This window comes from Berghia stephanieae, chromosome 3 (assembly GCF_034508935.2).
Source record: "Berghia stephanieae isolate SIO BIC M18660-M18661 chromosome 3, UCSD_Bste_1.3, whole genome shotgun sequence".
NCBI lineage: Eukaryota > Metazoa > Mollusca > Gastropoda > Nudibranchia > Aeolidiidae > Berghia > Berghia stephanieae.
Window position 1 is genome coordinate 15,442,426 of NC_088362.1, and position 25,544 is coordinate 15,467,969.

At 34.9% G+C, this 25,544-nt stretch overlaps 1 protein-coding gene across 2 annotated transcripts; it reads left to right on the forward strand.

Moving 5' to 3' along the window:
- The first annotated feature begins 8,794 nt into the window (after positions 1–8,794).
- On the forward strand, positions 8,795–24,968 carry LOC144967206 (solute carrier family 15 member 4-like). 2 transcript variants are annotated; one of them, XM_078904144.1, is made up of 10 exons: positions 8,829–9,083; positions 10,827–10,895; positions 11,287–12,105; positions 15,335–15,515; positions 15,908–16,052; positions 17,553–17,730; positions 19,022–19,183; positions 20,028–20,280; positions 21,562–21,657; positions 21,982–24,968. In XM_078904144.1, the coding sequence occupies exons 3-10, from the start codon at positions 11,416–11,418 to the stop codon at positions 22,359–22,361; spliced, it is 2,085 nt and encodes a 694-aa protein (XP_078760270.1). In that variant the 5' UTR covers positions 8,829–9,083; positions 10,827–10,895; positions 11,287–11,415; the 3' UTR covers positions 22,362–24,968. The 2 variants fall into 2 exon arrangements, with proteins under 2 accessions (XP_078760269.1, XP_078760270.1); XM_078904143.1 differs by lacking the exon at positions 10,827–10,895 and having other exon boundaries at positions 8,795–9,083.
- Positions 24,969–25,544: the final 576 nt, after the last annotated feature.

Here is a 25,544-nt window from a genome sequence, read left to right on the forward strand (position 1 = left end):
CAGCGCCGTAAAACCCTTAAAAACAAACAAACCAGCCAAGAGATGCAACTCTTTGAATCTACCTCACCCATATATATATATTAAAAAGACAATAGGTACCTATAACAGAGAAAAAATAACCAGAGCCATTTGTCCCTCCCATTCCCCTTCAACCATCAACTAGCTAATCAAAGAAATCGAATTTAAACCCAACCCCTCTGGGTGGGGATCCTGACCTCCCATAGTGGGCAGGGGGGTACATACTGTGTCTTCTATCCCCTTATATCTGTTTTCCAACATGCTTTCTGTCTTTGTCTTGGAATGAGATTACTTGGTTTTGTCCTGGCCCTGGCCGGAGTCCTAGCTGGGAGGGAAACAGTCAAATGCATAATTTTTGTTTTGGGAGATGATATTTTTTTCCTTGTAAATCATCTCTCTGTTATGTGTTATTATATATTGTTATTTTTAATGTATAATGCAAGCATTTGAGTGTATTCTTCTTTGTTGGATTTTGTGCTTGTGTCTGGATGAGACTTATAGGTGATCTCAAACTAAGTACTTTGATAGTGTGCTCTTGGAATCGACATCTGATCCCTATTTGTTCCCAGTTCCCCTATGTCTTACTTTCTCTTGGGTGCTATAATTGTAATTCTAGAACTTTTTACTATCCCATTTTCGTCCTTTTTACTGGCGCTGATATAACCTAAATGTGTTGCAAGCGCCGTAAAAACCCTTGAAAACAAAATAAAAACAAAACAAAAACCCAAACCCGAGATTATCACCCAAGAGATGTGTGGGCTTTGACGGCAAAAATAAACGATTGAGAAATCATCAGGGTCATTAAGTTATTCGACCACAGTGATAACCTAGATATTATAGATTTGAAATGACCGTACATTCACTACGCATAGTTATGTAAAATTAAAATAATGTCAAGTGATGGTCGCCAATCAATGACCATCCCACACATTGAGACGTTGTGACCTTTGCCAAAAATAGTCAAGGTTATAGATAATATTAGTTTGTTATTATTATTATTATTATATTATTATTATTATTATTATTATTATTATTATTATTATTATTATTATTATTATTATTATTTCATTATTATTATTATTATTATTATTATTATTATTATTATTATTATTATTATTATTATTATTATCAGTGTAATTGACATCCAAAGAGCTTTACAAAGTCACCAACTGTACGTTAATACTGAAAAAACAGATGTAACATCACTGTCAAGGAAGAGAGATGAATGGAGAGCCACAAAAACGTAGGATCATTAATAGGAAACAAGGAAGACGTAGAAAGAAGAAAAGGTTTATCGACGGCTGCAAATAAATGAATTATTACATATATACATGGATTAGAGAAAAAAAAAAGAATAAACACTAAAATCAAATTATACACAACCCTTGTACATTCTGTGCTTATATACAACTGCGGAACATGGGCACTGACTGGAACCGAAAAGCAAAGATGAGACAGATTCCATAGAAAACAATCGAAAAGAGTCCTGAATATACGATACCCCATGAAAATAAGCAATCAAACACTGTATGAAAAATGCAATGAAAGACCCTTTTCCATTCAAATCCTAGGGGCAAGATGGCGGCTTTTTGGACATATACTCAGAAGAGATGAAAATATTCCAGCTAATAAAGCCACGAATACTTTTTTTTCACCCCATCTGGACACAAGAAATATCAAGGGTAGGCCACCCACGTCAAATCACACTGTCCTCAACAGAGATCTAAATCGCCTTCAAAATAACAAAGAATTAAAATCAAAGGAAGACTTTATGAACTTAGCATCCACAGCAAAAGACCGTGAACTGTGGAAGGAAATGACAAATGTCATGTGTCCAATTTCTTTCGTTCTCGAACTAATTTAAACTGACACATCGGGTGGATCATTTAAATTTGTTAAAATTGACGAGGCATAAAGGTGGGGAAAATGATTAGTACGATGACAGCCGCATCGCCTCATTTTACGGACATGAAGTCAGTTGCTTGAGACAATTATTGACTCTTTTTTTTTACTTCTTCCTAGCTTTACTACTCGATACCTATGTCTAAAAACTATTCTTAGCATAAATGGTCACCTATACTCACGTCCAAATTTTGATTAGTACTCTTTCATGTTTACCCCAGTGTTTTAATTTTACAATTTTGTAATTAATAATCAGATATAGCGCCTTTTATCTCAAGTTTGATGTGCTCTTTGGCACTTTACATTATGTATCTATCAATAAACTAAAAGACTGACAAAAATTAATTTCGTAACAGTAATAAATATCATCAGTAATATTATGTCTTTCGTGACAACTCGGTCCTCCGATCTTCAGATAATATGTCTTGAATTATCACATATCAGCACATTACACACCAGCATATTATCTATAGTGATCAATATTGTTATCTTAGTTAATAGCTTTTAACACTTCTTAACAATGTCAAGGGCGTATCGTGCAGAGAAAGTATCATTAGCTCATTAGCGTTATGAACGAGGAAGTATATTTTAACAACCAATGTGCACAAGCCTCGATTCAAATAAGATAGATAATTATGTATTTTTTCCCAAGAAAAATTAAAAATAAAACCATTAAAAATGAAGAGGTAAATCCGTCTTCCATATAGATAGAACTGTCATAATTAGAAGATCCGTGCATTATGTAAATGGACGCGTAACACACTCTAATTTGGACTTCTGGACCATGGCTACCTTGACATTTTAATCCTACGTCCTTCAACAGCAACACTGCCAAACTCCTGAAGAAACACGCTTTAAACATTTTGACCAGAGAACTCTTCCTCCAAATACAGACCGATTAAAATGACCTCCATCGTGAAAAGAAAACAAAACAAAAAAACCCTTAAAACTAAAACAATACAACTCTCAAATCTGAAACTTTGGGAAGATAAAGGTCATTTTAACTGATCTATTTTATTTGAAAGACGAATTTTCTGGCCAAAATGTTTAAAATGTGTTTCCCAGAGTATCTACGTCACAGCAGATCGATTAAATTACAGGATGTCGACTCGCAATTTAATTTTACTTTATTGTAATCTTATAGATAAACAATGTGTAATTCTACTACTCAATTCTAAATATCTCGGTTAATAGTGTAAATTATGAATACGAAATGAAAACCTTGTGTTTAGCTGACTTGTTTTGTGTGATCTAGGTTTCTACACGAATTTATTTCTTTCTTACACACATCTTAAACAAGTTATTCTAAAATGGGATCATGTTCTAAGTTGTGCGACTTTTCTGGATTACTAAGCTATGATATAATATTTGGACATTATTCAATATCTTTAAATCCATTTGATAAAACTTTAAAAGTAGTATTCTCTATAATATTATAAACATTTTTATCTAATTATAGGATAGCTTACTTTTTGTTCGGTTGACATTTTTGTGAACAATGTTGCCTGGTTGTACCAATATGTTAGAGATGTGGCATCGCGTTAATTTTTTTATTTCAATAATGGACCACTTTAAGGTAGTTTTTTTTTTCTCTAGTAACTGCACATGACCACGGAAAAGGCGTAAACTGCAGTCATCAAGACAAAAGAGGCACATTCATTTAGATAATTACACAGAATGCTTAAGTAAATAAATGTGAAAAAGTATATATTAGCATTAATTTTGCGATCATTAATGTCATCCATCCAGTCATTGACCACGCTCAAAACAACATCGCTTACTTTTTGTAAGTAACAAGACACCGTGTCGTTAAATCACAGACGCCATAGACAAACTCGAACATTCTAAAGAAAAGATCAACTACAGAAAGTAACCCTTCTGAACCATTAGACCCATGTAGCTGGAGTTTATTCCCGTTTCTATGGTGTGAAACTGATAATAGCAATTGCTTCCTACCCTTTTGATCGGACACTAGTCTATCACAAAGTACTTTCATCATAATGTGACAGACCCAGCTACTCAATCACTGCTGGGATCGATCTCTGTCCCTTCCTGCGTGACGCGAATGCACTGCCAAACTGTACTATCGAGTCCCCCATCGACTACGAAACCCTTATCAAATTGTTCAAACCAATCACAGAAAACGGATGTTATCTTATTATATATTATAATCAAAACGAAATCACAAAATAACACTTTCAAATTTTTTAAAATACAATATATTGTCAGTGCATGACATAATCAGTCAGAAGGTGAAAATTTTGGATTTTAATTTGTTTTGTTTTTTTCATTTTCTGAAAAAAAAATGCTCCCCAGAGCATTTAATCTTTATTTGAAATAAATCGGATGATTTTTCATGATGTATGGGAGAGGTATCCAGCAACTTTTCTCAAATTTCATCCTTTTTCAACTTCAGTAGCTGTTAAAACTATTTAGAAGTGAAATTAAGCTTTGATATTTCCAGATGATGTACAAAAAGGGTTGATTTAATCCTTTATGACAAGAACTCATTTTAAATAAAAATTGACCTTCTAACCAAACTTGGCAATATTTCTCAGCTCAAACCTTTTCACCATCCGACTGATTATGTAATTTACTGTAACTTAAAAAATTTACGTACCTATAATATTACAACCGGTCGAATCTAGGTTATTGGCTCTTGTGTCTGTGGGTATTTATTTACTACGATTACAGTTTTAAAGTAAAGTTAAATGAATGAAAACCGACAGTTGATTACTTGTGCTTGAACGTAGGTATATTGTAAATATCGCGTTTCTCACTGATTTTTAGAAGAAAAAAAAAAAGAAAAAAAAAAAGAAAGAAAAATAATAAAGTAAAATAAAATACAAAACAAAATACGTAAACTCTATTGTAATCTGTATTGCCATTAATTACGTACACATTTCCTTGAGTTTAACTAAATTAAGACGCATACTCCTAGCCACTAATTTTTTTTTTTTTTAAATTTTTTTTAACTCTCTCTCTCTCTCCTCACCTGTCATTTTCAGAAGTTTCCCTGAAACGTCACACCCACCCAAGACACACATAGATTTTTTTCTACTTAAACAGAAAAGGAACAAGTCCGTTCTATATATAAAATTGTCGCTATAACAAAGTATTTTCTTTCTAATTTGTGATGTAAAAAGGATTTCAGAATGACAAAATTGTCGGTTGTCTCGTAACCAAGAAGCCCATACATGCTGATCGTAACGAATGTGACGATTTTCCTATGGATGGTAAGGAGAGGGTTAAATTGAACATTTATATGGCGTATTATCCACTAAACGTTCTCAAGACGTTTTACAACGGGTCCCTAACAACACGTAACATATAGGACAAGATATAACACTTGTTAGGCTATGTTACATATTATTTTCTTTTCGGACAACGGGCATGTTCTCATTTCACACCTGAGTACGGTGAGAGAATGTGAGTAAAGAGCCTTTTGCAAGGACTCAGAGTATGTACTGCTCAGAGCGGGACTCGAACCCAGGACCTTAAGATCCGATGGCGAACGTCATACCACTAGACCACATGCCTTGTCGGCGACATCCATATTTGTTTTCATTTGCGATCCACTGACTTGGACGGGTATTATGTTTGGGTGGGGGGGGGGGGGGGGGGGGGGGGGTTTATTGTTTATTCGCTTGAAATTAATTTAGTTGTTTGAAATATGAAAACAAAGAAGTCATTCAGAGGCACCAGACTCACGAAGACGTAGTTCATACAAGTTTCTATAGCCTGAAACGGACAATAGCAATTGGTTGTTACCCTGTGGATAGGACATAAGTCAATCGCAAAGTCCCTAACAGACTCAGCTACCCAGTCACTGCTGTGTGGACAGAAGGTGAGAAAAATATCTCGACTTTACCGGGGATCGATCTCGGCCCCTTTGCGTGTGAAGCAAGTGCTCTGCCAAATGAGTCTCTCTCTCTCTCTCTCTCTCTCTCTCTCTCTCTCTCTCTCTCTCTCTCTCTCTCTCTCCGCCCCCCCCCCTCCCCCCGAAATATGAAGACAGGGTTAATTTTTTTAAAACAATTATTACTCCCTTATTTTATTGTAAACCATATTATGATAAGCTTCTTCAACTCACAATTAAACATATTTTTTTTTAGATTTCCATTACAACAACGAGCCCATAAACAATAGTAGTATTAGTAGTAGTAGTAGTAGTAGTAGTAGTAGTAGTAGTAGTAGTAGTAGTAGTAGTAGTAGTAGTAGTAGCCGAGAAAGAGGAGCTACGACTAGAAAGGACAAGTCGCCGTTCGCGTGGCACATACCACACTTGCCTAGTGATTTGTTAGCGCGTGTTAGCAACACGCTCCTTGGCTGGCCGCCGGTTTCGCCTGGCTAGACTAGAGGGGGAGGGAAAAGAGGGGAGGTCTAATTAAACTGGGCATGTGTGTGGATACCCTTTGTTTAGTTATTATTTTTATTGGGCCATGTGTTGTAGACACCCATCAGTGACTCTTTTTCATTTTAGTATTGAGTGGAGATCTGTTCCCACATGTTATAGACAACCATCAGTGACACTTGAGATTTCTAGATCTATAGTAGGCTAGTACTAATAAGATCTGAGATATTTTAGAGATTGAGTTGAACATGGATAACGCTGAGTTGTACATTTTGTTAATTTTATGTGCCCCCCCCCCCCTACCTTGTTTCTCTCTCTCTCTCTCTCTCTCTCTCTCTCTCTCTCTCTCTCTCTCTCTCTCTCTCTCTATCTATCTATCTATCTATCTATCTATCTATCTATCTATCTGCCTCTATCCCTCTTCCCCCCCACCCCCCCCCCTATCCCTACCCCCCCTCTCTCTCGCTATATTATATCTACCTATCTACATACCAATATATCTATCTATCTGTCCCCAACCCACCCAACCCCAAAATGAATTTTAAAATCACAGATTATTATAATAATGATAGATCTTTATTGTCCATCAATATGGCAATTTGTCATTTAGTTACACTTGTTATGACGTTATATAATAACGATAACATTGAACAGCTATTTCACTCCTACTTATTCTCTCTCTCTCTCTCTCTCACACACACACACACAATTGAGGAATGTGAGTACATTAAGTTAATTTTGTGTGCCCCCCCCCCTGTTTCTCTCTCTCTCTCTCTCTCTCTCTCTCTCTCTCTCTCTCTCTCTCTCTATCTATCTATCAATCTATCTATCTCTACCCCTCTACCCCCCTCCTCTCTCTCTCTCGCCATATTCTATATATCTACCTACCTATCTGTCTATCTATCCCCGACCCACCCAACCCCAAAATAAATTTTAAAATCACAGATTATATTATTATTATTATTATTATTATTATTATTATTATTATTATTATTATTATTATATTATTATTATTATTATTATTATTATTATTATTATTATTATTATATTATTATTATTATTATTTATTGTTATTATTATTATATTATATTATTATATATATAATAATAATAATAATAATAATAATAATAATAATAATAATAATAATAATAATAATAATAATAATAATAATAATAATAATAATAATAGATCTTTATTGTCCATAAATATGGCAATATTTCATTTAGTTACACTTGTTATAACTATATACTTATATTATGATAACGATAACATCGAACAGATATTTCACTCCTACTTATTCTCTCTCTCTCTCTCTCTCTCTCTATCTCTCTCTCTCTCTATCTCTCTCTCTCTCTCTCTCTCACACACACACAAACACTAAATGCAAACATAGAAACATACACATAAAGATACACATCCATAAACAGAAAGGCAGGCGACAGCCGTATCTAGGGCTAACACTTAGCGAGGCACACGCACTTCGCGAGTCAGTGTGCGAGGGCTGTGACCATTGGCTCAAAGAAGGAATGTCCCTTCTAGAAGCGTTAGCTCTCCTCTTTCTAGGGTAGTAGTAGTAGTAGTAGTAGTAGTAGTAGTAGTAGTAGTAGTAGTAGTAGTAGTAGTAGTAGTAGTAGTAGTAGTAGTAGTAGTAGTAGTAGTAGTAGTAGTAATGATAATAATAATAATAATAATAATAATAATAATAATAATAATATATAATGATGATATAATAATAATAATAATAATAATAATAATAATAATAATAATAATAATAATAATAATATAATAATAATAATAATATAATAATCTCATCTCATCTCATGTAGTTCCATATCTGAAGCAGACGTCGGAGGTCATCTTCCGCCAAGCTGATCTATCTCCTGCCAATTCTATTAAAGCAGCGCCACCTTTCTCAGCTTCATCTGTCCAAGTTCTTATCCCTTTCAAATACGTTATTCTTTGTCTTCCTCTTATTCTTTTTCCATTCATCTTTCCAGTCAAGGCGAGTATTTCCAAACCAGGGTGGCGGATAATGTGTCCTAAAAATTCCATTTGGCGTTTGATGATTTTTGTTATCAGTGATCTTTTTCTGTTGGCCATTTCTAAAATTTCTTCATTTCTTTTCCTTTCCATCCATGACACCCTCATCATTCTTCTGTAAAACCACATTTCCACTGCCTCCAGTCTTTTAACCATGGTCTTGTTTATGGTCCAGCTCTCACAACCATATAGCAGCACAGACAGTACATAGCAATCCAGGACTTTGATTTTTGTTTTCATGCTAATATTCCTGTTTTTCATAATTGTATGCAGCTGGTTGAATAATAATAATAATAATAATAATAATAATAATAATAATAATAATAATAATAATAATAATAATAATAATAATAATAATAAGAGAGAGAGAGAGGAGAGAGAGAGAGAGAGAGAGAGAGAGAGAGAGAGAGAGAGAGAGAGAGAGAGAGAGAGTACAAAACGCAGTCTTCAATAAGGAGTTTTAAAAAACTATCGACCGTCAGTCATGTCATATGACACATCATGTGATCCGAAGTTGATTTAGATGAAAACAATTTGGACATTTTACAACCAGTTGTCCAGACGGTTTGTCACAGTCTGATAAGCCCAAAGATAAAACAGTGTCATGATTTTATTATTACAACATTGCTCTTAATCAGCAGAGCAAAGCTTTTGACGTTGGAAATAAGGATCTCATGACTGGCGTGTAAATAATGACAACGGGAAAGTGAGAAGTTTAACACAACACGAACTCATACTCTACTCTACCCACCTGGACCAGTCCAAGCGGGTGAGACTTGTAATTAATCAGTGTTTGGCAAAGGGTTGTTGTTCCGTTGCTACCTGCTTTTTCTTTAATCTTGTCGAGGTTTGTCAAAACAGAAATGAAAGACATTGTTTTCATAGAATATGCTTTAGTCATGAAAATTAGGATGATATTTTAGAATTGCAATCCATCTTTACTGTAATATTGTCAATAGTGTAAGTGTAATATTTTCCCTATTTTTCTTTCATTATTCAAAAAGAGATTCTTCAGCCATGACAAATAAGCTTAAACCCCAGAGTCAAGTTCATTAAAACATCAATTTAAGAAACATCACAAGACTTCTCTTTAATCCTGAATGGTTTTGAAATAAACTCTGTGCCTGACCGTAAAAGCTCTCAGGGGAGCATCCCTGCTATCTAGTATTTTCTCACCATGGATCTTTTGTCAGGCGTTTATTAATTCAATTTGTCATTATATAGTAGCATTTTAAAAACTCTAGGACAAACCTTGATAGATTAGTGGACGTTTAAAATTACCTAATATGACCATTGTTTTGGTTCTCTGCTGCCATTTTGTAAAAAGGTTTTCCCTCATTTCAAATAAATGACTTTAATGGTTAGCTTATAGACTCGAGTTGTAGTCTGCAGCGGGAAATGCTTTATGAGGGTCTTGCGAACTGATTCTTTCATAGAATGTCTTTCGAATACAGAGCCGCTTGATTTTGTTTGCAGCCATAGTACAAACGAGACCTAGATGTCTTATTTTATGACTTAGATGTATTTTTTTGTGTGTGCATGCCATGTGGGTAAGTACAGCGAGCTGCTTGCCAGTCTTTAAAAAAATAGAAACAGCGAAGCCGTGTTTGAAAAGAAAAAAACCCCCAACTACTTAACCTCTCAAAGGCAAATTTTAATCTTACATGGGCCTAAAAGAGGATCTTACCGTTTTCATCAAAAGACAAGTAATGACAATGCAATTGTAGTTTAATTGAAGCCTGAGTCACAATATTCTTACGGCTCTCATGGTGGAAATGGTTTATTCTGCATTAAAAATGATATAAAGGAAACTCTTATTTAAAACAAAAATCCAGTGCTACTGGTAAAGGGTTAATTGCACTAGATAATTAACCGTCCAGCATCCCGTGACATTCCTACCTCATTTGCCAGTCTTATAAAAGGAACTGCAATCAGCAATACTGAAAAAAGAAGAGAGAAAGAGAAAAAAAAAGAGAAATAATAAAAGAAAAAATCAAAACCCAGAGAGATAATGTAACCCTTTAAAGGCGAAATTCGACCTTTCTTTGACCCAACACCAGACCTTACTGTTTTCATCAAAAGACAACACCAATGCTGTCAATTATAGATAGTTGAAGTCTTGGTCGCAATACACTTTAGTACTGCTCTCTTGGTAAAAACGGTTTATTCTCCATTAAAAATAATAAGGTAAAAGGAAACTGTTATCTGAAAACAAAATATCTGCATCATTGTTAGGGGGTTAAAAACAGCTGCATGACAAGCATCGTCCAGCATCCGCTGTGACATTCCCATGCACTGCATTAGTAAAGACAACCCATCATTTATTTCATGATCCCTTCATGCTCCCTCCCTTCATTCCTTATCCCTCCACTCTCATGGTAAAACGAAAATTCCTGCTCAGTTTGTGAATTCTTTTCTCTCTCATTCAATTAAAACCAAGACATCGGGTAGTGGGTGTTTCTGTTGGATGTGAATTGGTTTGAAAGTGATTCAGTTCGATTCCGTTTTGCAGCAAGGGTGTCACGAACATTGAACTGTTCTGATGTTCTGGTACAGCTCTATCAAAGACTCATATTCATAGGTAATAATAGAGTTGAAGTTGGGTTATATATTTACTTACGATTTGATTTGTTTTGTATTACCAAAGCCATATGTCTAAGCTCTTTAGTTTCAACATGAGTTATTGGGCATGGTTCCAGCATAAATCTAGTTAATCTTTTTTTTATTTTATGATAATGACAGAAATTAACTGAGCTGCTTGAGGTTTGTCACATTAATTTTATTAATATTAATAGTTGCAACATCGTCTGCTATTATCATCAGCAGCTGTGAAACTAGTTTCAAGCCAGATCTTCCACGGAGATTGAAGCTTTCCAGACAAAATGGTGAAATGTAGCAGAAAGACCTAAACGATTAGTTTCTATATCAATACTAAGCTAAAGGCTGTTTTTCTTTTTTAATTCCATCCACAGATCCTGGAATGGACAAAACTACATATTTGGCTAATTGTTGATCTCTACTGACTAATCTTTCCAGTCAGAGAAAGGAGGGGATTTTTAATTGGATTTTCTTGACATTGGCATACGTGCAGCACATACACAATGTCTGAAAATGTTGAAGAAAGACGACCCTTGGTCTTCCGGGTCAATGCCAACCCAAACTGGACATCATACCACAATAGTGGAAGGTCACAAACTTCCACTCTTTCATCATCCACCAGTCAGAGTGATTTGAGAAGCAGCATTACCATTACACCTACTCCAACTCGTCAGATGAGTCAGCAGCCCATCACAAAGACCATTCGAGGAGGTTGTCTGTGCATACTATGTGGCATTTTCTTTGAAAGAATCGCTTTCCATGGGCTTGTTGGTAACCTAGTACTTTTTCTAAACAAAGCTCCATTTCTTTGGGTATCTTACCATGCACAGAGTACTCTTCTTTTCTTTCTTGGTCTAGCTTTCCTGATGGCTCCGGTTGGAGGATGGATTGCGGATTCATACTTAGGTCGTTTCAAGACAATTCTTGTAGCTTTTGTAATTTACATGGGAAGCTACATCCTGCTTCCATTCATGTCTCAAAGCATGGATCCTACAGAAACAAAGCAGTCTTCAATACCCTACAGACCGAAACATCTACCAAAAATCTGCGGTTCTTCAACTAATCACACTTTAGATCCTCATGATAGCCCATTTGAGGAAAACTGTGCTTGGTTAGTGTTTGCTATTTTGGTGGCTATTGCTATTGCTGATGGTGTCATAAAGTCAAACATTGGTCCATTTGGCTCTGATCAGGTTAGTTTAGTTGTTTTCTGTTGTTGTTTTTTTTTTTTTTTTTTTTTTTTTTGTATGTAATTATAACTGTCGACCACCTGTATCCAACTAATTATCTGTGCAAAGAAGAAATGTTTTATGAGTTTGATCAATTTTTATAGAAAAACAACTCTAATCAGCACAATAATTTGAGAAAAAAAAATGCTGTTTTGATTTATTATCTCTGTTAAGTGCACAGTGCAGTTAGAAAATTGAGTCAAAGGGAGCACCTTTTTGTTTCAGATACAACATTGAAGGAAATATGAAATATGAGCTGAAACTAACCTATGATCTTGACCCTATCAACAACCCTTATTGTAAATAAAACGAATTAGTTTACTACATGGTCAACATGATTGTATTGACAGACAAGACGAATACTGTGTCACTGAGAGTGCAGTGGTCTATAGTGTTAATTGTTAATAGTTGACAGAAGGCAGTACCTATACCATACACCGCACAATAAGTGAGGGAGTTTGTCAGATTGGTTGGGGCAGTTGAGTGTTTGTGTGTGTCTTATTTTAATTGTGTTTAAAGATAAGAGAAAGGATTGATAGGAGGGGGTAGAGTGGAAGAAGGAGTGAGGAAGGGGGGGGGGGGGGGAATTAATGAGGATAAAAAATAAATTCTTTTTTTTTCTTTTCAATTTGATACTTTCTATATATATCTTCTTTTATTCAATGCTTATTAAAGGGAGAAAGTAAAATATAAGCATATATTTGAAGTGAGATTAATTTACTTACACTTGTAAACCATATCTCTTTAATATTTGATATTTAATTACTAAAAGGGAATGAATATACAAATGTAAAAATGTATTCATTTCTAAGACTTTGAATGTATCAGGCTTGAGTCCAATATACTTGCAGCTGGTTGAGACTTGATGGGAAGATAAATTGCTCTGCTATCTTCCTCTGGTCCCTATTTGAATTATTACCCTTAAAAACCTTGCCAGCTTTCGAAATGTAAACAGGGTACCAGGGATTGACAGAGTTTGGAAAGGTTAAAGCTGAAAATGACAAAACATGTATGTGGGGAACAGAGGGTTTAGGAATAGAACAGTAGGGGAAGCGTCAATAAAAATTGTTGATAAAGTTATAAACTTTGAAACATTCTTATATTCAGAACTGAAAAATAAAAAAATTCAGGTTTTATCTACAGTTTCTCTCTGAGTTCACGACCAAGAAACTTTTCATTTATATCAAAGCTAGGTTATCGCAGTGCAAGTTATTTGTTGTTTCAAAAAGTAAGCTTAAGTGGCTACAGATTATCCAATATTGTTTTGCTTCAGAAAGCTGAAGTTAACTCTGTCTTACCTCTGATTTTGAGATAACATAGACTGTCTATTGAGAAACGGACCAAATTTAAAGGCCGAGTCCTGGTTTATCACTGTCTAGAAAATCCTGCCCATCCCTGACTTAAAGAGCTCCTGGGAAAATATTTTACTTCCTGACCTTTGCTATGCATGTCATTATTATACAGTGCTGATGTTTTCCTCAGATCCGCGATTAGGGTGTCAGGAGAGGAATTACATTTTGAAATGTACTGACATTGAGGGGATTGATGTGTGATGGAACAAATAGATGCAGTTTCCCATTCTACTGCAGGGATTAGCTAGAGTATCAATGATAGTCTATCATCTCAATTGCTCTTAAAGTGGGGTCAATGCAGTAAAAATGGAGCTTTTGAAAAAAATTTAAATGGTAGAGAGGAATGTTAATAATAATGGTAATAATAATAATAATAATAATGGTATAGATTTATAGTGCGCCAAACATCCCTTCATCAGGAGGGCTCTGGGCACATAACATAGATTAACTTAATAATGAAGCCCTAACACAGTACACGAACAACGCTAATTATACAAATAATCAAAAGAAAGCCTATCGGAATAAGAATGTCTTCAATCGACGCTTGAATTCCTCTAGTGAAGACGAAGAACGTATCTCTAGTGGTAGTAAATTCCACAACCTTGGACCAGAATGCTGAAAGGCACGTTCACCAGCCTTCACTCGACAGCGGGGTGTTTTCAATTTGAGGTCGTTCGTTGATCGAACCGATCGCTGTGGGTTATACCGTTCAACGAGGTTTGAGAGATATGCTGGTGACGAGCCCTCCAGGCATTTGAAAACGATAGTTGAAGATTTATATTTAACCCGCTGGTCCACTGGCAGCCAATGCAGCTGCTGTAGTAATTCGGGAGCTGCAGTTTTTCTGTCTTTCTGTAGTACAACGCGGGCTGCCATGTTCTGTATTTTCTGGAGTTTGTTTATTTTGTCCTTTGTGAGACCAACAAACAGTGCATTGCAGTAGTCCATTTTCGGGAATATCAAAGATGTTACCAATTTGTTGCAAGTTTCCCTATTAATAAATGGTCTGATTGTTCTGATATTTCTTAGAATGCAGATAGCACTTGTTCTCACATTGTTAATATGTTTGTTCATAGACAGATCACTCTCTAAGGTGATGCCGAGATTTTTTGCTGATGTTGTGAGTTGTATTTTGTCATTATCGTTGATTGTCAGTGCCAGTGTAAATGGATCTGTCTTATTATTTGAACTAGCAATGAATAAGGCTTCAGTCTTGTCGCCATTTAATTTTAATCTATTTGCAGACATCCATCTCATCACATGGTTGATGCATTGTTCGTAAACAGTTATCTTTGAAACTATATCGGATTGCAAATGTTAATTTTTTACACAAATAAATCCTTTCAGTTCAGATATAAATTATTTAAGGTTAGAGGGTGGGACATCCGATTGTGCTTTGCGTTTAGGTAAAATACTCACAAATCTGTCAGCCGGATATAACATGCCAACACACAAGTCTGTGTGTAATCTTATACGTGCATAGGCTGATTGATATAATTTAGTGAGAAGTAATCACCAAAATGGCTGTCTAAAAACAGTAACAAAGAGTGGAGTGACGTCAATTGCATTCCTTATATAGGTGACTTTTATTAGTTTGAATATGAAATTGATAATTTATATTGTAAAGTGCCCAGAGCTTGTGTTTTACACGAGAATGAGGGCTGTATAAATGTGTATTATTATTATTATTATTATTATTATTATTATTATTATTATTATTATTATTATTATTATTATTATTACAAACCATTAAATCATATTTACTTTAATATTAATTTTCAATTTTATTTAATGTAATGGTCCTCTTTAAAAAAAAATAAAAAATATATATATATTTGCAGTTGTCTGGAACGAATAGTAGCGTGCATTTGAGTTTCTTCAACTGGTACTATTGGTGTAGTAATATGGGGGCGTTTGTGGGCCTAGGAGCCATGGCTTACGTTGAACAACAAATAAGTTTCCACCTTGGTTACATCATCTGTACTGCGAGCCTTGGAGTTGGGATCATAGTGTTCATAACAGGTAGCTCTTTAATCTTTAAGTTTAAGTCCAGGCAGTCAACTAAACCCTGTTCCAATATTTTCTCTTTTTTTTCTTCTCTCTCTCTCTCTCTCTCTCTCTCTCTCTCTCTCTCTCTCTCTCTCTCTCTCTCTCTCTCTCTCTCTCTCTCGTTCTCTCTTTACTGTCCTCTGCACTATGTTTCCACTAACTCTTGGGGGAACTAATTATTATTATTATTATTATTATTGTTATTAAAATTATTATTAATAATAATTCTATTATCCTATTTTATTGTTGTTTTGACTATTATCTTTGTTGTCGTTCTGAAAGTAATTATTATTATTACAGACAATTCAACTCAATGAAAACTGACTATAATTTTTATAGAATAATACGAATTTCTTTCCCTCCAGGTCGAATATTTTACACAGTCCAGCGACCCAGTGGTAGTGTCATTACCAATATTTTCAAAATAATAAAGGAAGCTTGGACTAGAAAAAAGCAACGCCAAAATTTTCGCCCAGACAGACGAAATAGTGATAAAAGAAGTCTGGGAGTGTGAGTTGCCATTGAATGTTTTTTTTTGCTTATCTGGTTCTGTTCATGTTCGTACCAAAACTAGATTTTGATTACGAATGGGAATAGAAATAATAATAAAGTAAAGATGAGCTTTATATAGCGCAATATCCACTAAATGTGCTCAAAGCACTTTACAAGGGGTCCCTGTTCAACAGCAACATTTAACGTGTAGGACGGGACATGCCACGTGTTAGGCGATATTACAATTTTTCGCTGTTAACGACCAGGTACACATTTTACACCTGAGTACGGTGAGAGAAAATGAGTAAAGAGCCTTTTCCAAGGACTCAACTATGCGCCGAGGGCGAGGCTCGAACCCAGGACCTTCCGATCTGATAGCGAGTGTCATACCACAAGACCACATAGCCGCATAATGTGGTTGTCGGTGAAATTGTGACGAAAATAATATGAAAAGGTGTGAATGAGATAGCGTCATACAAAGAGAAGCAGAAATGCAGAAAAAAGATCCTCCCAAAACATCTGCCTGACCTGACTTGTGATCCAACCTTCTGTTAAGTATCCACTTTATGCCATGTGGCACAGAATAATGATAATAATAATAATAATAATAATAATAATAATAATAATAATAATAATAATAATAATATATAATAATAATATAATAATAATAATAATAATAATAATAATATTATTATTATTATTATTATTATTATTATTATTATTATTATATTATAATAATAATAATAATAATAATAATAATAATGATAATAATAATAATGATAATAATAGTGCACATTTGTTAAGCGCAGCTTATCCCACTATATTATGCAGGCTCTTGGCACATAAAGGCCTAGGATTAAACCTCAGACTCCCCCCCTCCCCCTCCCCCCCTGATTGCTGGTCATTCATGCCACCCTCACACGCCACAATGGTTACTTGATACAGTGGGAGCCGCATAAAGTCAGACTCTTAAAGTCCACTTTTGCTTGAATTCCACACCCCAAATTTTCTATTCTTTATCTAAGTGTGGTTCATTGATAATGGATAAAGTCAACATTGCTTAAAGTCAAGCCGTCTTTCTGGTTTGGCATTTTTAGCTTTATCAGGATTCCACTGTAGTTAGGTTGACTTAACACCTGCTTTCTCAATTGTCAACTTTTTTTTTTCTGTCCCATTATAATCGAATAGTGAGCATAAAAGTGACAAGGGGAGAATGGCAACACAATAATATTTTGCATATTTTTATTTGAAAATGTGAAAATGAAAAACGAGGGAGCAGTTCTGATGAGAGATTTAAAATCCTGATTTCAAGAAATATTCATAAGAATTTGATTTGAATATTTTTGATTGATATCATATCATATATGCTGAATTATACGGTTTTGTCAAGACTTTTGAATGTGGTCAAGGGAAGGGGAGATTTTATTTTTTGGATTGCTTCACTTTCTTTTTTTTGTAACAATAGAGAATATTTTCAAATTGTTTGGTTTCTGTCATTATTTATTTGCTTTGTTTCAGTTTATCCGAAGAATCGGACGGTAATACCAGCAGTGGTGGAAAACTGAGCTTCCTAGACTACGCCAAGCATCAGAATGGGGGCATGTATCACAACTCTGTGGTAAATGACGTCAAGAAATTAAAGATGATCCTCGCTGTATTTGCTGCCCTGATTCCTTACTGGATTGTTTATTATCAGGTATATTATTGTTGCATCCAAGTTATTTGAAAACTATTTTTATCCTCTCTTATTCACATCGTTACCTCTCATCTTTAATAACACATTTTACAAATTATGATTATGGCTAAGTATTTGAGTTTTTAATGATTCTGTAACGATTACTTTTGGAAACTTTTAGAAATTGCTGTATTAGGATTTTAAAATCATTCACTTATCGTATTCCCCAATGGAGAATAAACCTCTTTATCAACTTTATTTTTGAATTGATTTATGATTATTTTCCCTTTTGTTGAATTTATTGTTTTGTATTCACTGTTCCCATAATAAAGAAATTTTAGATTACTATTGTAAATGAATTATGCAAATTTGGTATTCTTTTGTCTGGGTAAATTTTACTTGAAAGTAGATAAATATTTTCTTCCTCAAACTTGTTTACTTAAATTTTTCTGGAAAGTGTAACTCTACGAGACACATGCAAATATGAAAGGTTTGCAAAGTAAAATACCATTTTTCATTAAACCTTTTTCCAAGATCATCCTAAAAGAGAGCTTGGGTTGTATTATCTTTTCTACTTCTTCTTCTTTTTCAAGTACCAAGTCTGTGCCAGACATCGGTGATCATGGTGCGCCATTCATCTCTCTGATCAGATAACCTCAGAAAACTAATATTACTCTTCTCTTTCTTTGTCACCCAGCTGTTCAAACTATTCAAATATGTTTTTCTTGGTCTATTTTTACTCGTTTTACCTTCTATTTTTCCTGTGAGAGCAATTTGTTCAATACATTTATGTCAATTTAGGTGCCCTAAAAATTGCATTTGTCTTTTTCTTATCGTACGAATTAATAACCTTTTAGTTTCAGCTTGCTCTAATACTTCTTCATTAGTTTTCTTCTCTGTCCATGAGATTCTTAACATCCTTCTAAGAAACCACATTTCTGCTGCCTCCAGTTTTTTCTACATACCCAGCAAATCTGGATAGAATTACAGGGAACAGAATTCTGTCTATTTGGTTTATCACTCTAAATTAGTCGAATTGAAATTGGTACGAGGCCCTCATCTAATAGCAAATAAATTTCTTTGAGCCTAGAATTCATTTTATTCCATAATTTTCCACCTCAAAATATTAAATGAACATGATGCATGAGGCTGAAACACCCAATAGAAAAGTTGTCACTTCACCAAATGAATAATTAATGGAATTAACGCATGTGTATGACTAAACTGGATTTAACCCGTTATGAGTAGAAGCAGGAAGAATTAAATCTGTCATTGACATTTAATCAGTTCCCTTTATATTTCCTTCTGTCAGATGCAAACAACATTTGTTTTCCAAGGATTACACATGAAGCTCACCTTTTCTGACGTTAAATATCACAGCCGTGAAAAAAACATAACTCATCACACAGAGTCATCGACAATGTCATTCCCTATTACTGTCTTAAAAAATGGTACTGAAGTCAGTAGACCGCAGGTAATCTTAGTTGTTGTTTCTTCTTTGTTTTTCTTCTCTTTCTCCTTTTTTTTTCTACCTCCTCCTCCTTCTCCTCCTCCTCACCCTCATCCTATTTATATGCCTTTTCTTTTTTCTCTGCCTCACCTTTGCTGTCACCCTTCTCTTCCTCTTCCTTTGCAGATTCATAATTTCCCCTGTTGTCAGATACTCTCATTCATGATTGATTGATAAGGAATTCTATCAATAAAAAAATAATGACCAAATAATCTTTTTCATAATTTGTTAAATTTGATGTTTTCAAATAAACGAAGAGTCAAGTACACTGTAGATAGCATTATGTTATCTAGCTTCTGTTAAGGATACATTTCAAGTCAGATGGTGTTTATGGCCTCTATTGCAGTTTACATTACCCCTTGCTAATGATTGTGAAGTATTGCTTGATCACGCATCATCCATCCAACAACAACATTCTACTCCTTTTCAAAATATCATCTCCATGTGGTTTTTGGCTTGTGTCTTTTTCAAGCTTTGTATTCTTATAGTATGACACTCACCTGTGGACCAGTGGGTCTCTGGTTCAGGCCCTGCTTTATGGAGCACAAAGTTGAGTCCTTGGAAAAGACTCTTTACTCACATTCTCTTATCGCACTTAGGTGTAAAATGAGCACCGATGTATATGTCGGAAAAAAATTGTTTTATGTAATGTAGTGCATTACAGGCATCATGTCTTATCCCATGTTGTAACATTATATGAATGTCTCATTCATTCTTACTTTAAGGAGCACAGGATCTGACAATGTTGATAAGTTATTTTTTAAATTTGATTCTATCATGTTTGTTTCTGTTTTTATAACATCTCTAGCTGGTGGCTGCCTGGTTCACCATGTTTGATGTCCTTTTTGTCATCATCCTTCTGCCCTTGTTTGACCGTGTCATTTATCCCCGACTGTCTCGGGCAGGATATCCTTTCACCTTTGCCAAAAGAGTTGTACTGGGCATGATATTCTCCATCTCTGCCATCATCGTGGCTGGCGTGGTGGAGAGTTACAGACTTAAAGCCTTCTGGCCGTACGATGACAAGCCTTGTTACAATGCTTGCCTACCACAGTTCATAGGTAAGATGTGGGGAAAGGAAAAGCTTAAATGAAATTTTTTAATAAAAGAGTAAATTATTAATACTTATTTTCTATGACTTTGCCTAATTGATGAATCTTTACACTTCACTAACTCAAAGTGCAGTAAATTTATCAGTGATGATGGTTCTGTGGAACTCGGAGATTTAGGAGTCAGAGGAGGAGTTTTCCTCCTCTTTAAAATTACATTTCCCACACTGAATGTACTGGCACTGAGAGAGATGATGTATGGGGGAACAAACAGGTTCATTTCTCACTCTCCAAATGATAATTTTTCATCGCTTCTGCTCTGAAAAGGGGGGCTAACGCAGTTGAGGTGGGGCTTAAAGTAGGCAATATTACAACATTTTATTCCCAATTCTCATTGTTCCTTTACTATTCTAAAAGTGAGAAACAATGTTGAGGTAATAATTTCAGCTCTAGTTTATTAACGTAGACAGTATAATGGACGAGACACAGAAAACAAGGGAATTATGATTATTTTGGTTATGATCTTACCCGTTGAATTAAGGGTAAACCCGAAACTTGAAACGTTCGCACTATTGGTCATTCTTCTTAAACTGAAGCAGAAATTTTACCTCAACATTGTTTTTCTTTCTTTCTCTCGTTTTTTTTTTATCCATCTAATTTTTGTTGTTGTTGTTGTTGTTGTTGCTTTAAGTAGCATTATTTACACTTTATCACTTTATTTCACAAAGAAAGATAGTTTCAGTTTGGACTATATTACATTATGTCATTGTGTTTAGCATAAAAGCCTAAGGCTCATAATAAGACCTAAATTATCTATGAAATTTTTTTGGTAGGATTTTTGATTAAAAAGTGTTTATTAAATGTGCAGCTTTGTAGTCTTATGGTATGACACTCACCTTTGGACCAGTAGGTCTCTGGTTCAGGCCCTGCTTTATGGAGCACAAAGTTGAGTCCTTGGAAAAGACTCTTTACTCACATTCTCTTATCGCACTTAGGTATAAAATGAGCACTGATGTATATGTCGACAAAAAAAAATTGTTTTATGTAATGTAGTGCATTACAGGCATCATGTCTTATCCCATGTTGTAAGTGTTACTGTGGGCTTGTAACTTCTTGTAAAACACTTTGAGCACATTAAGTGGATATTACATTCTATAAAATTCCAACTTTTTTTTTCTCCTTTAAATCACTAAGAAAATATTACATCATCATAGCATTGCATAACTCTTCTCTTCAGCTAACGCATGCATAACTCTTCTCTCCAGCTAACATATGCATAAATCTTCTCTCCAGCTAACACAGAGTATGAAGCAGCTGACATGACAGTATTATGGCAGATACCCCAATATGCTCTCCTTGGAATCAGTGAAGTATTTGCCAGTGTGGCCTGTAAGTCTCATTTGCTATTTGATTCTAGTCGCAATATACTATAATTATTACTCAAAGTACTGATTTTGTAATCATATTTTAATTTCTGCATTATGTGGTTCTGCCGTACTGTAGATTCAGGGTAAATTGGTAGCCATAGACCAAATGATAAATTAGAATAAAACGAATATATAGTTGTTTTTTTTTATCAGAAGTAGGCGAGTTTTCTTATTAATGCCGCATACTCCTTGTTAATTTGTAATGAAATGTGAGGAGATCATCATCATTTTCATCATCATCATCACTGTTTTGTCATAAATGTTGTAATCATTTATTTGATTTCAGCTCTCCAGTTTGCAGTTTCTGTTGCTCCAAAATCAATGAAAGCACTCATCACTGGCTTCTTCTACACGTTCTGTGGACTCGGCAGCATTTTTGGAACCCTTATCTTATACGTTTTCAGTGTGTCCAAACTGTGGTTTTTCAATGAGGATTACGGTAACATCAACTGTCGTCTTCCCTGCACCCCTAAGGATCCCTACGTGAAGCAAAGCTGTCACCTGGATTATTATTTCTATTTCTTAGGAGGAGTGGAGGCAGTTGGACTTTTGATATTTATCCTTGTGTCATATAAATTTGGACTGAATCGAGAACATCCTTTAACGCACAACATGCCAGTGAGAGCGAATGTGCAGCACAGGGCAGTTGGATCCGAATCATCATGATACCGATTAGAACTAATTAATTCTGATCAAAGGTTTAAAAAATATACCTGTGATTTATAATATCATCAATTCAGCTATCCAAATCATAATTTTACTCTTGAGGAGCAATTTTGTTGTATGTAATTTGTGAATGTGGTGTATAAACCGGATTTTCTTAACAATTTTGAAGGAACTTTTTTCAGATTTAACTCAAAGATTCAAACTTGGAACATTATGTTATTTTATGTCACTAAGCAAAGGACTTAGCAAATTAATGTGATACAGATATTTAAGTTGTGGCTCCCTTAGGGTGAAGAATTAATATTCCAACGTTTACATTGAACAATTTTGACGACTGAAATATTCTCTCATCCTTCTCTCTCCAGTTTTGTCTTGGGTTAAAATGATATTTCTTCAACAGAATAAACAGTTAGTTTTACAAAATGCTACATCTACAACAACCACCACTTCCTTCGTAATTAAGACAACATATTTTACCCACTGGTTGAGCGATTAATGAGGGTTTGTGGTAGGCTCCTTTAATCCTCTGATTTGTTGTCCTCTTTCTGTTTCTCTGGATTGAGCCGACTTGGTTCCACCCATAACCTAGCTTGAATATTTTCCTATGAGAGAAACAGTCAGATGTGAGTATGCATTTTGTTTTTTTTTAATTTATGAGAGATGATAAAATTATTCCATGGAAATACTTTTTCTGAGTGACTGTGTTTTTTTTAGAGGTAAAAATTATTGAGTGTCACCATTTTCTTTGAGAGCTTTTGCAGGCACAGGGATAAAATGTTGCTGAGATCTACACAGAAGCAAAAAAGCAATGGAATCCATTGGAATTTCTTGACGCAGCTGGATGATCTTGACTTTGCTGATGATCTTGTTCTTCTATCACACAATTTCAAATAAATGCAAGCCAACACGAATGGACTACAAGATATCTCCTGCAGGACAGGCCTGAATACCGATATCAAGAAAACTAAACTATTGAAAATAAATACTACTAGTATCGATAAACTAGTGATTGATGACAGTCTCATTGATGAAGTTGAAGCCTTTACATATGTTGGTTGATTAGTAGACAAAAAGGAGGGGCAGAGAGAGAGAGAGAGAGAGAGAGAGAGAGAGAGAGAGAGAGAGAGAGAGAGAGAGAGAGAGAGAGCGAGAGAGAGATGTTACACCTAGGATAGATAAAGCAAGAGAAAAAATTCTGGTCTTCTAGAGAAATACGAAGGAAAACAAAGATTAAAATTTTCAACACAAACGAAATCGGTGTTGCTGTATGGCTCAGAAACATGGCGCTTGAATATAAACACAAGTCATAAAATACAGTCATTCATTAACAACTTTATGAGAATTATACTACAAATTAAATGACATGATAAAATTAGAAATACAGATCTATGGGAAATGACAGGCCAAGAAGAAATAGAGGTAGAGGCTACCCATAACTTAATAACTGTTGGTCACATTGGCATAATTCAAACATCATTAGAAAGTTAAGAGAACCCCAGGTATGATACACACATTTTTCTTAAGATTCAAACATGTTAACCCATATGGGGTGTGGTGATAAAAACATCCAAAATTTGCGGAGTGCAAAAATAAGTCTAAATGCACCAAGTTGAAGAAAACGTACATGTTCTTACTGTCTTTGTGTTAATTTTCCCTCTTTGCTTTTTTTTGTTTCTTGGTTCAAATTTAATTGATTTGAAAATGCTAATGGACAGGAATATATATACTGTGAAAATTCTCGTTATATTAATTCTATAATAATTGCAAAGTGAGTAAAACAATGAGACACTAACGATAACATAGTTGATACCAGGATTGAGTCATCATACACGTGTGCCGTTATGGAGTCCTCAATGACGACAAGCTCTGAAACATGGTTAGCTCTTATATCGGCCCATACCATGGCGGACCCGAGCTCACAGCTCAAGACCTCTTTCACAGTGTAGCGATCACCATTATGACATCATAATGTTTGCTGTCCATCAGCAAAGGAAAGCATGAAGCTGCTTTTGTCAGGAAAAAAAACAACAAAAACACTGTCCTATTGGGGCTGTAAGCAACGTTCATGAGCAGTGGACCATTGAAAACTTGCAGTTTTTGTGGCTTTCCTTGAGCAAAATTCTGATCATGATGCATGGTCGTCGGTATTTCAATCCTGCCTCTCTGAGTCTTCTTCTCATGTTTGATAATGAAATCCGGAATTTATTCGCAGTATTTCTGACTGATACAAAGGGCTGTCATCATGATGTTGGTCTAATTGTCTATCACAGTCTCAACAGAAATCCTTTTCTTCCTTAGACCTGGGAGGTTGGAGACAGTACTGTGATCATAATGTTTGCTTATCAAAATATTATTGACACTGTATTTGGAATAATGGGCAAGCATTGCAATATGTTGTGATGGAATACCAACAGCATTCATGTCAATTAGTTGGCTTCTGACAACTTCGGAAATTCTAGGTATGACTAACATATAGTTTGTAAGACGCTAGCTGAGTGTCAGAAGCTCGAGTTCACCTGGGATCAATCTCTCTAGCATGAAGCAACTGAGCTATTGGGACCCCTGGTTGTGTAAGTATGGCTTTACAAAAGAAAAAAGAAGGAAAAATGAAAAGCGAACTTGGAAGATACTACTAACTCTGCAGTGAGTTTTAAGTAATCTTAAAGAGGGATTCAGATTATTTAATGATGCACACAAATTGTATTGGTGCCATATTGTCTTTAAATGAATTTTTGGCTCTTCTTACTGATTTTTCTCAAAGAAAAACGCTTCTCGTGAACAATGAAAATAGAAGTATGCTTTCCACATGTCTTTCATAGCCACACATCAGCCAAACAATATCCAGATATATAATTTTTAAATATCCGCAAGTCAATAATGCTTCCTTTTGATAAAGCTCAATTATTAAATTACAAATATGCTGTATGTAAAAACTGTGTAAATTTGTTGTCTACAGGATTCGTTCATGTAGTATTTGTTTTTTTAAATTTGTGATTATTCTTCGATATCTACATATACTTTTTTACCTTAAAAATCAAGATTTTCTATTTTTATACCGCGAAAAGATTTTGTATACTTTGGCATAAATTCCATTGGGTTTTATGTTTGTTTGTTTGTATTTTTATATATAAAATGTCTCTTGCTTGCCTATTTTCTATTTCTCTCCTTTTCAATTATGATACA

What these genes read in the sequence shown, in the direction of transcription:
- LOC144967206 (XM_078904143.1), top strand. Translation starts at nt 11,416, where the DNA reads ATGTCTGAAAATGTTGAAGAAAGACGACCCTTGGTCTTCCGGGTCAAT. An exon ending in GATCATAGTGTTCATAACAG is followed by an intron (nt 15,516 to 15,907) that starts GTAGCTCTTTAA and finishes CTTTCCCTCCAG; the next exon opens with GTCGAATATTTTACACAGTC. An exon ending in CTGAAGTCAGTAGACCGCAG is followed by an intron (nt 19,184 to 20,027) that starts GTAATCTTAGTT and finishes TAACATCTCTAG; the next exon opens with CTGGTGGCTGCCTGGTTCAC.